We start from the raw sequence: 13,075 nt of genomic DNA on the forward strand, positions 1-13,075 counted from the left end.
AGTGAACACAGAGAACACAGAGAACACAGGGAACACAGAGAATACAGTGAACACAGAGAATATAGAGAACACAGAGAAAACAGAAAATATACAGAACTCAGAGAATGCAGTGAACACAGAGAACACAGAGAATATAGAGAACATAGAGAATACAGAGAACACACAGAACACAGAGAACACAGATAACACAGAGAATACAGAGAACACATAGAACACAGAGAACACAGGGAACACAGAGAATACAGTGAACACAGAGAATACAGAGAATATAGAGAACACAGAGAACACAGAGACTATAGAGAACACAGAGAATGCAGTGAACACAGAGAATACAGAGAACACAGAGAAGACAGAGAATATACAGAACACAGAGAACACAGAGAACAGAGAACATAGAGAACGCAGAGAACACAGAGAATATAGAGAACACAGAGAAAACAGAAAATATACAGAGCTCAGAGAATGCAGTGAACACAGAGAACACAGAGAATATAGAGAACATAGAGAATACAGAGAACACACAGAACACAGAGAACACAGATAATACATTGAACACAGAGAATACAGAGAATATAGAGAACACAGAGAACACAGAGACTATAGAGAACACAGAGAATGCAGTGAACACAGAGAATACAGAGAACTCAGAGAACACAGAGAACAGAGAACATAGAGAATACAGAGAACACAGAGAATACAGAGAACACAGAGAAGACAGAGAATATACAGAACACAGAGAACACAGAGAACAGAGAACATAGAGAACGCAGAGAACACAGAGAATATAGAGAACACAGAGAATACAGAAAATATACAGAACACAGAGAATGCAGTGAACACAGAGAATATAGAGAACATAGAGAATACAGAGAACACATAGAACACAGAAAACACAGAGAACACAGAGAATACAGAGAACACAGATAACACAGAGAACATAGTGAACACAGAGAATACAGAGAATGCAGAGAACACAGAGAACGCAGAGAACACGGAGAATATAGAGAACACAGATAATACAGAAAATATACAGAACAGAGAATGCAGAGAACACAGAAAATATAGAGAACACTGAGAATACAGAAAATATACAGAACACAGAGAATGCAGTGAACACAGAGAACACAGAGAATATAGAGAATACAGAGAACACAGAATACAGAGAATACAGTGAACACAGAGAATACAGAGAACACAGAGAATGCAGAGAACACAGAGAATATAGAGAACACAGAGAATACTGAAAATATACAGAACTCAGAGAATGCAGTGAACACAGAGAACACAGAGAATATAGAGATCACAGAGAATACAGAGAATATACGGAACACAGAGAACATAGAGAATACAGAGAACACAGAGAACATAGAGAATATACAGAACACATAGAATATAGAGAACGCATAGAACACAGAATACAGAGAATACAGTGAACACAGAGAATACAGAGAACGCAGAGAACACAGAGAACGCAGAGAACACAGAGAATATAGAGAACACAGAGAATACAGAAAATATACAGAACACAGAGAATGCAGTGAACACAGAGAATATAGATAACATAGAGAATACATAGAACACACAGAACACAGAGAATACAGAGAACACAGATAACACACAGAACACAGAGAATACAAAGAACACATAGAACACAGGGAACACAGCGAATACAGTGAACCCTGAGAATATAGAGAACACAGAGAATACAGAGAACAAAGAGAATATAAAGAACACATAGACCACAGAGAATACAGAGAGCACAGAGAATACAGAGAACACAGAGAACACAGTGAATATAGATAATACAGAGAACACAGAGAGTACAGAGAACACAGATAATACAGAGAACACAGAGAACATAGAGAACACAGAGAACATAGAGAATATAGAGAACACAGAGAACACAGAGAATACAGAGAAGACAGAGAATATAGAGAACACATAGAACACAGATAATACAGAGAATACAGGGAACACAGTGAATACAGAGAATACAGAGAACACAGAAAATACAGAGAACACAGAGAATACAGAGAACACAGAGAACACAGAGAACACAGAGAATACAGAGAACAGAGAGAACATAGAGAATATAGAGAACACAGAGAACACATAGAACACAGAGAACACAGATAATACAGAGAATATAGAGAACACAGGGAACACAGAGAATACAGTGAACACAGAGAATACAGAGAACACAGAGAACATAGATAATATATAGAACTCATGGAATACAGAGAACGCAGAGAACACAGAATACAGAGAATACAGTGAACACAGAGAACACAGAGAATACAGAGAACACAGATAAAACACAGAACACAGAGAATACTGAGAACACATAGAACACATAGAACACAAAGGAACACAGAGAATACAGTGAACACAGAGAATATAGAGAACACAGAGGAAAACAGAAAATATACAGAACTCAGAGAATGCAGTGAACACAGAGAACACAGAGAATATAGAGAACATAGAGAATACAGAGAACACACAGAACACAGAACACAGATAACACACAGAACACAGAGAATACAGAGAACACATAGAACACAGAGAACACAGGGTACACAGAGAATACAGTGAACACAGAGAATACAGAGAATATAGAGAGCACAGAGAACACAGAGACTATAGAGAACACAGAGAATGCAGTGAACACAGAGAATACAGAGAACTCAGAGAACAGAGAACATAGATAACACAGAGAAAACAGAGAACACAGAGAATACAGAGAACACAGAGAAGACAGAGAATATTCAGAACACAGAGAATACAGAGAACACAGAGAACAGAGAACATAGAGAACTCAGAGAACACAGAGAACAGAGAACATAGAGAACACAGAGAATACAGAGAACACAGAGAATACAGAGAACACAGAGAAGACAGAGAATATACAGAACACAGAGAACACAGAGAACAGAGAACATAGAGAACGCAGAGAACACAGAGAATATAGAGAACACAGAGAATACAGAAAATATACTGAACACAGAGAATGCAGTGAACACAGAGAATATAGAGAACATAGAGAATACAGAGAACACATAGAACACAGAGAACACCGAGAACACAGAGAATACAGAGAACACAGATAACACAGAGAATACAGAGAACACAGAATACAGAGAATACAGTGAACACAGAGAACACAGAGAATACAGAGAACACAGATAACACAGAGAACATAGTGAACACAGAGAATACAGAGAATGCAGAGAACACAGAGAACGCAGAGAACACGGAGAATATAGAGAACACAGAGAATACAGAAAATATACAGATCAGAGAATGCAGAGAACACAGAAAATATAGAGAACACTGAGAATACAGAAAATATACAGAACACAGAGAATACAAAGAACACATAGAACACAGGGAACACAGCGAATACAGTGAACCCTGAGAATATAGAGAACACAGAGAATACAGAGAACAAAGAGAATATAAAGAACACATAGACCACAGAGAATACAGAGAGCACAGAGAATACAGAGAACACAGAGAACACAGTGAATATAGATAATACAGAGAACACAGAGAGTACAGAGAACACAGATAATACAGAGAACACAGAGAACATAGAGAACACAGAGAACATAGAGAATATAGAGAACACAGAGAACACAGAGAATACAGAGAAGACAGAGAATATAGAGAACACATAGAACACAGATAATACAGAGAATACAGAGAACACAGTGAATACAGAGAATACAGAGAACACAGAAAATACAGAGAACACAGAGAATACAGAGAACACAGAGAACACAGAGAACACAGAGAATACAGAGAACAGAGAGAACATAGAGAATATAGAGAACACAGAGAACACATAGAACACAGAGAACACAGATAATACAGAGAATATAGAGAACACAGGGAACACAGAGAATACAGTGAACACAGAGAATACAGAGAACACAGAGAACATAGATAATATATAGAACTCATGGAATACAGAGAACGCAGAGAACACAGAATACAGAGAATACAGTGAACACAGAGAACACAGAGAATACAGAGAACACAGATAAAACACAGAACACAGAGAATACTGAGAACACATAGAACACATAGAACACAAAGGAACACAGAGAATACAGTGAACACAGAGAATATAGAGAACACAGAGAAAACAGAAAATATACAGAACTCAGAGAATGCAGTGAACACAGAGAACACAGAGAATATAGAGAACATAGAGAATACAGAGAACACACAGAACACAGAACACAGATAACACACAGAACACAGAGAATACAGAGAACACATAGAACACAGAGAACACAGGGTACACAGAGAATACAGTGAACACAGAGAATACAGAGAATATAGAGAGCACAGAGAACACAGAGACTATAGAGAACACAGAGAATGCAGTGAACACAGAGAATACAGAGAACTCAGAGAACAGAGAACATAGAGAACACAGAGAAAACAGAGAACACAGAGAATACAGAGAACACAGAGAAGACAGAGAATATTCAGAACACAGAGAATACAGAGAACACAGAGAACAGAGAACATAGAGAACTCAGAGAACACAGAGAACAGAGAACATAGAGAACACAGAGAATACAGAGACCACAGAGAATACAGAGAACACAGAGAAGACAGAGAATATACAGAACACAGAGAACACAGAGAACAGAGAACATAGAGAACGCAGAGAACACAGAGAATATAGAGAACACAGAGAATACAGAAAATATACTGAACACAGAGAATGCAGTGAACACAGAGAATATAGAGAACATAGAGAATACAGAGAACACATAGAACACAGAGAACACCGAGAACACAGAGAATACAGAGAACACAGATAACACAGAGAATACAGAGAACACAGAATACAGAGAATACATTGAACACAGAGAACACAGAGAATACAGAGAACACAGATAACACAGAGAACATAGTGAACACAGAGAATACAGAGAATGCAGAGAACACAGAGAACGCAGAGAACACGGAGAATATAGAGAACACAGAGAATACAGAAAATATACAGATCAGAGAATGCAGAGAACACAGAAAATATAGAGAACACTGAGAATACAGAAAATATACAGAACACAGAGAATGCAGTGAACACAGAGAACACAGAGAATATAGAGAATACAGAGAGCACATAGAACACAGAGAACACAGAGAATACAGAGAACACAGATAACACACAGAACACAGAGAATACAGAGAACACAGATAACACACAGAACACAGAGAATACAGAGAACACAGAATACAGAGAATACAGTGAACACAGAGAATACAGAGAACACAGAGAATGCAGAGAACACAGAGAATATAGAGAACACAGATAATACAGAAAATATACAGAACACAGAGAATGCAGTGAACACAGAGAACACAGAGAATACAGAGAACACAGAGAATACAGAGAATATACGTAACACAGAGAACATAGAGAATACAGAGAACACATAGAACACATAGAACACAGGGAACACAGAGAATACAGTGAACACAGAGAACACAGAGAATGCAGTGAACACAGAGAACAGAGAACACAGAGAATACAGAGAACACAGAGAACAGAGAACATAGAGAACACAGAGAACACAGAGAATACAGAGACCACAGAGAATATAGAGAACACAGAGAATACAGAGAATATACGGAACACAGAGAACACAGAGAATACAGAGAACATAGGGAATACATAGAATATACAGAACACAGAGAATACAGAGAACACAGAGAATATACAGAACACAGAGAATACAGATAACACTGAGAACACAGTGAACACAGAGAATACAGAGACCACAGAGAATACAGAGAATACAGAGAACACAGAGAATACAGAGAATACAGAGAATACAGTGAACACAGAGAACACAGAAAATACAGAGAACACAGAGAACACAGAGAATACAGAGAATACAGAGAATGTAGAGAATAGAGAATATAGAGAATACAGAGAACGCGGAGAACGCAGAGAAGACAGAGAACACAGAGAACACAAAGAACACAGAGAATACAGAGAACACAGAGAATACAGAGAACATAGAGAATACAGAGAATACAGAGAACACAGAGAGTAAAGAGAATATAGAGAACAGAGAACACAGAGAATACAGAGAGCACAGAGAATACAGAGAACACAGAGCATACAGAGAATATAGAGAACACAGAGAAATAAGAGAACACAGAGAACACAGAGAATACAGAGAATATGGAGAACACAGAGAATACAGTGAACACAGAGAATACAGAGAACACAGAGAACATAGAGAATATGCAGAACACAGAGAATACAAAGAATACAGAGAACACAGAGAACACAGAGAATACAGAGAATACAGAGAACACAGAGAATATAGAGAACACGGAGAATACAGAGAATATACAGAACATATAGAATACAGAGAATGCAGTGAACACAGAGAATATAGAGAACACAGAGAACACAGAGAATACAGAGAACACATAGAACACAGAGAACACAGGGAACACAGAGAATACAGTGAACACAGAGAATACAGAGAACACAGAGAAAAGAGAACACAGAGAACACAGAGAATACAGAGAGCACAGAGAATACAGAGAACACAGTGAATACAGAGATTATACAGAACACAGAGAATACAGAGAACATAGAGAACACAGAGAACATAGAGAATACAGAGAACACAGATAATATACAGAACACAGAGAATACAGAGAACACAGTGAACACAGGGAATACAGAGAACAGAGAGTATACAGAGAACACAGAGAATACAAAGAATACAGTGAACACAGATAACACAGAGAATACAGTGAACACAGAGACTATAGAGAATACCGAGAATACAGTGAACACAGAGAATACAGAGATTATAGACAATACAGAGAATATAGACAAGACAGAGAATGCGGAGAATGCAGAGAATACAGAGGACACAGAGAACACAGAGAATACAGAGAACACAGAGAACATAGAGAACGCAGAGAACACAGAGAATATAGAGAACACAGAGAATACAGAAAATATACAGAACACAGAGAATGCAGTGAACACAGAGAATATAGAGAACATGGTGAATACCGAGGACATATAGAACACAGAGAACACAGATAACACAGAGAACACAGTGAACACAGAGAATACAGAGAATACAGAGAATGCAGAGAACGCAGAGAACGCAGAGAACGCAGAGAATACAGAAAATATACAGTACACAGAGAATACAGAGAATGCAGAGAACACATAGAACACAGAGAACACAGGGAACACAGAGAATACAGAGAATACATAGAATATAGAGAACACAGAGAATATAAGAGAACACAGACAACACAGATAATACAGAGAATACAGAGGATACAGGGAATAGAGAACACAGAGAATACAGAGAACACAGAGAATACAGAGAACACAGAGAATACAGAGAACACAGAGAATACAGAGAACACAGATTTAAAGCAATCAGCAAAAGGAGCCAAAATTTGAGATTTTCTTTTGAGTAATACAGAAATGGTGGCAGATTCATGTGGCAGTAGCAACTTTCAAAAAGAAAATGGATAATTATTTAAAGTGGATAAATTGTAGAGCAATGGGGAAAGAGCAGGGAATTGGAACTAATTCAAAGAACAGGAACAGGCATAATGGCCTCCTTTGCTGCAATGCTTTATAATTCAATGTGTGTTTGGCTCTGTGTGTGTACATATCTGTGTGAGCATGCCTGCATGTGTGTTTGTATTTGTGTCTGTACATGTGTGTGTGTATGTATGTATATATGTGTACATGTGTGTCTGTGTGCTGCATGTGTGTGCATGCGTGTGTGTGTATATCCACGCATGTGGGTCTGTGTGTGCATGTGCCTGCATACATGTGTGCATTTGTGCAGGTGCGTGTGCATGTACAAACCTCACTGACCGTACATTGGCCCTCCACCTCACAATGCCTCAAGTTTCAAATTTGCATCCTTATTTTCAGATCAGTTGTTAGCACTGCTGTCTCACAGCACCAGGGACCCGGGTTCAATTCTGCTGCTGTCTCACAGTGCCAGAGACCCGGGTTCAATTCTGCTGCTGTCTCACAGCGCCAGGGACCCGGGTTCAATTCTGCTGCTGTCTCACAGCACCAGGGACCCGGGTTCAATTCTGCTGCTGTTTCACAGCACCAGGGACCCGGGTTCAATTCTGCTGCTGTCTCACAGCACCAGGGACCCGGGTTCAATTCTGCTGCTGTCTCACAGTGCCAGGGACCCGGGTTCAATTCTGCTGCTGTCTCACAGCGCCAGGGACCCGGGTTCAATTCTGCTGCTGTCTCACAGCACCAGGGACCCGGGTTCAATTCTGCTGCTGTCTCACAGCACCAGGGACCCGGGTTCAATTCTGCTGCTGTCTCACAAGCCAGGGACCCGGATTCAATTCTGCTGCTGTCTCACAGTGCCAGGGACCCGGGTTCAATTCTGCTGCTGTCTCACAGCGCCAGGGACCCGGGTTCAATTCTGCTGCTGTCTCACAGTGCCAGGGACCCGGGTTCAATTCTGCTGCTGTCTCACAGTGCCAGGGACCCGGGTTCAATTCTGCTGCTGTCTCACAGCGCCAGGGACCCGGGTTCAGTTCTGGTGTTGGGTGACTGTGTGGAGTTTTTGCTAACCCGCCACTTCTCCCCTTGTCTGTGTGGATTTCGTCCGGGTGCTCCGATTTCCTCCCACAGCCCAAAGATGTGCAGGTTAGGTGGATTGGCCACGCTAAATTGCCCCTTAGTGTCCAAAGATGTACAGGTTAGTTTGGGTTACGGGTTACGGGCATAGGGCGGAGGGGGGGGGGGGGGGAGGAGGGGAGTGGGCCTATGTAGAGTGCTGTTTCAGAGGGTCAGTGCAGACCCGATGGGCTGAATAGCCTCCCTCTACACTGCAGGATTTCTATGGTTCTAATGACCTGGCCCCTCCCTATCTCTGTAACCTCCTGCAGCCCTACAACTTTCCAAAATCTTGGCGTTCCTTCAATTCCTGCCCCTTGAGTGTCCCTGAACTTCATGATTGTCCCACTGGTAGCAGCCCAGGTTGTGAGCTCTGGAATTCCGTCTCTGAACCTCGATGTCCACCTCTCTCTCCTTCTTCAAGGCCTCTGTGGGGTCTGCTGTCCCAATGTCAGATGTTGTTTGATGCCCCTTTTCTGAAGCACCTTGGGCCATTTCACTTTAATAACAACCTACATAAGCGCAGGATGTTTGGAGTACATTTATCTGTATGAGCACCTGTGTGTGGATGCAATACGTGTATCTATACGAATGGACATATGTGTGCATGTTTGAATTAGTTTGTATGTTCGTGTACATGAGGAAATGTGAGCGTTTGGGTGTAGGTGGGTGAGAGTTTGAATTGCTGGGGTGTATCTGACTGGTGTGTGTGGGTTAGTGAGCGTACATAAGTGTGTGTCTTTGCAAATGTGTGTACGTGAGTGTGTATTTGTAATGTGTGTGTATTAGAGTCTGGTTTTCTGGGTGTCCCTTAGCGGGGGTGTAGGTGTGGAGTATGTGTGCATATGCATGTACATTTGTGCTGGGATGCGTGGGTGTGTGTGAGTGTGTGTGTATTTGAGTGTAAACGTGTGTGTGCGCGGGTTTCCAAAAGGTTTGACTGTGTTTTTTCTCTCTCTGTCTCCCCCCAGTGATGTGATGTCGATGGTTAGTGCACAGACCATGCCTCTCAGTCCGACCGCCAGGAAACATGAGGAGGAGCAGCAGCAGAACACTTGCAACTGCAGCGAGAGCGAAGAGGAGAGTTTCAGCAGAGGGGACACCATCTACCACACCATCAGGACGGGTACAGCAGCCAAAGCCGCCAACCAAATGGACAACCCCGCGCCCAGCACTGTAGTCATTCGCATTGGGGTACCTGACCTGGAGCAGACGGTCAGTAATGAGCGATTTCGATGTGTAATTTCCCCTGAAATTGACAGATGCAGTTACCTTCTCCGGCGAAGGGGTGGGTCTCACGCTGCACTTGCCACATAAAGTAGCGTTCAGGTTTGCTCTGTATGCATTGAACTGGAAGCCGGAGTTTAACCCTGAGCTTGCTGGAATTGTCTTTTTTTTTAAAAAAGATTATATAGCATGTGTGTAACACACCTGTGCTGTACCCGGGGAATACAACGTCCAGGAAAGGATGTCTTAGTATTGTGAAGAATCCATCGTTGATGTGTTTCTGTGGGGAAGGTGCCAATGCATCTTTTCGGAGTCACTCCGGCTACTCAGCGATTTCTTTGAAATCGTGGAGTTCCCGATAGTTCCCTGTTACTGTATCTTCAACTGAGGCCGATTTTCCTCTTTACTTAACTGTGTGTTAACTAATGCGCCGAATCTCTTTTGAGTGTATAATTCCCTGGTTGGGCAGTTTGTATGCACGTGACGTGACATCCGTGGGAGAATAGTTACAATCCTTGATGACAGGCATGGGATTGCAAGGGAAGTGCAGCAAGAAAAGGACTCCGAGCACCATGGTCTTCATGTTGCAGTGAATTGCATTTCCATGCCAACACAGTTCAGTGCTTCATTGCAAATTAACCATTGTTCCCATTTTACTGGGTATGGAACTGCAGGGGGCCAAACACCATGATTCCCCACTTGGCAAATCAGCAATGTATTTATCTCCTTCCCCAATTTCCACCCAGGTAATGACAGGGCAGGGTTTGACCTGAGGTCCATGACAGGGCAGGGTTTGGGGCTGGTAGGCGCTGGTTTGGCACAGTGGGCTAAATAGTTGGCTCGTAATGCAGAACAAGGCCAGCAGCGTGGGTTCAATTCCCGTACTGGCCTCCCCGAACAGGCGCCAGAATGTGGCGACTAGGGTCTTTTCACAGTAACTTCATTGAAGCCTACTTGTGACAATAAGCGATTATTATTATTTGACAGTAGGTCCATGACAGGGCAGGGTTTGACAATAGGTTTTTGTGCACTGCTTCGGTTCTGATCTGCAGAGAGGCAAATATTTAATTCTGGGCTGGGGGGAGTTGTGGGGTATTGTATTTTTAATTATTTCATTCTCGCAATGTGGTATTTGTGTTTCCATGCCTTTGTTATCTCTATACTTGACTATTCTAGCTATCCCCTTGCAGACCTCTCAACCTCTACCCTCTGCAGGCGAGAGCTCGTCCAAAATTCTACTGTCTATATCCCAACTCGCACCAAGTCCTGTTCACCCATCACCCCGTATTCTTTGATCTAAATTGGCTGTCCGCCCAAGATTCCCATTCCTGTGTTCAAATCCCTCCATGGCCTTGCCCTTCCCATCTCTGTAATCCCCTCAAGCCTTACAATCCTCTGTGATGTTTTAGATGTCTGGCCTCTTGTGTGTCCCCCATGTCCTTACCCCCCAGCTGGCCATGCCCCAAGCTCTGCACTTCACTCCCCAACCTCTCCACCTCTGTTTCTTCCTTTAAGATCCACCTGAAAACCCACCTGTTTGACTGTCGTGCATGGCTCAGTGTCAGATTTTGACTGATTATGTTCCTAAGAAGTGCCTTGAGATGTTTTACAATATAAATGTTGTGTTATTATACGATATTAGTGCACAGCTTGGTTGGTTGTTTTTACCATTGTTTGTCACAGAGTATCTCTGGTACATTATTAATGCAATCATGCAGAGACTTGGTGGAGTGTTTGGATAGGTGGAGTTGAAGGGACAGTGAAACAGGCTTATATGAAGATTTCTCCAGGCCCTGGAAACCAAGACATTCAGGCCTCACCCCCACAATATCACTCATCCATTAAACTGCAGAAGCTCCTGCAAGTCCCTCCATTGCCTATTCCCACCACTGGGACTGTGTGTGACTTAGGAAATATGTGTGTGAGTTAGGACTGTACTCAGTCAGGAAATGTAGAGGGAGCTTTATTCTTTATGCAAAGCATACTTTACAAGCCATGGCCATGTTTGATGGGATACTGTAGAGTGAACTATGTATTTAACCCATAATTTGTTACTTTTTGACTTTGAGCCTTGACTATTCTAATGCTCTCCTGGCCAACCTCCCATATCCCACTTTTCATAAGTTTGACTTTGACCAAACCTCTGCTGTTCATATCCTAACCTGGACCAAGTTCAGTTCACCCCTCACGCCTTGATCTCACTGGATCTGCATTGGCTCCCATCTGGCAGTGTGTCCATTTAAAAATTTTCATTCTTGGTTTTAAATGCCTGCAAGATAGTGTGATCTATACCACTGACAATGGCAGCTCATTGATACGTCACCTAGATAATCATTCTTCCACCAGGAGTGTTGACAAGCTTTGGAACTATGGGAGGCATCACAGTAAAGCCAATGCTGTGCTCGCATCATATACAGAGTCCCTGGACATTTAACCAAGCAAGCGTAGGCATCAGGACATGCTCTCGTATGTTTTAGGGAGTATTTAAACCGAGTTATTCAGAGAGGTGTGAATACAGAACCAAATTGTGCGGGTTTCGGTTGAGTTTTTTGATAATCCAGCAGTTTTTATGGTCATTTTCCGGCAAGTTCCAGATTTAATAAGTTTATTTTCACAACTTGCTGTGGTGGGATTTGCATCAATGATTCAGTGTCCAGGACAATAATCATTCAGCTGCTTGCTATACCATGTAATTCACTTATAACCTGAGCCACCAGGGGGAGCCTCGCCTTGAAGCAATGATCCAGGGTGTGACATCAGCAATGCTGACTCATGGGTATCCATGGAGATCCCTCATGCATTGTGGTGGATTCATTTGTTTAAACAAAATGAATTTGGAGCTGAGATTGTCTTGACTTGGCTGCTTCCCCAGCAGGTATCCTCGGTTTGAACGGAACTATACCGGAGGAGGCTCCTATTGTTCATGATGTACAAAGCTGGGACTCACCTAGTCAGCACACGCTAACCATAGAATCCCTACAGTGCAGAAGGAACCCGTTCGGCCCATTGAGTCTGCACTAACCCTTTTCATTTGGAGGGAGTGTGAACCACCTCACGCCCTTCATAAAGAGTATCTTACTGATTGTCCCAATTTATAATCTTTTCAAATAAACTTTATTGTGACAAGTAGGCTTACGTTAACGCTGCAGTGGAGTTACTGTGAAAAGCCCCTCGTCT

At 42.1% G+C, this 13,075-nt stretch overlaps 1 protein-coding gene across 1 annotated transcript in view; it reads left to right on the plus strand.

The window, feature by feature from the left end:
* Positions 1 to 13,075, plus strand: part of shank3a (SH3 and multiple ankyrin repeat domains 3a) — a 1,085,379-nt gene that overhangs the window by 244,600 nt on the left and 827,704 nt on the right. The window contains exon 3 of the mRNA XM_038811689.1: positions 9,643 to 9,886. Within this exon, the coding sequence (XP_038667617.1) occupies positions 9,650 to 9,886 (237 nt within the window). The 5' untranslated portion in view covers positions 9,643 to 9,649. The remainder of the gene's footprint in view (positions 1 to 9,642; positions 9,887 to 13,075) is intronic.

The sequence above is a fragment of the Scyliorhinus canicula genome, chromosome 11 (assembly GCF_902713615.1).
Source record: "Scyliorhinus canicula chromosome 11, sScyCan1.1, whole genome shotgun sequence".
Taxonomy (NCBI): Eukaryota; Metazoa; Chordata; class Chondrichthyes; order Carcharhiniformes; family Scyliorhinidae; genus Scyliorhinus; species Scyliorhinus canicula.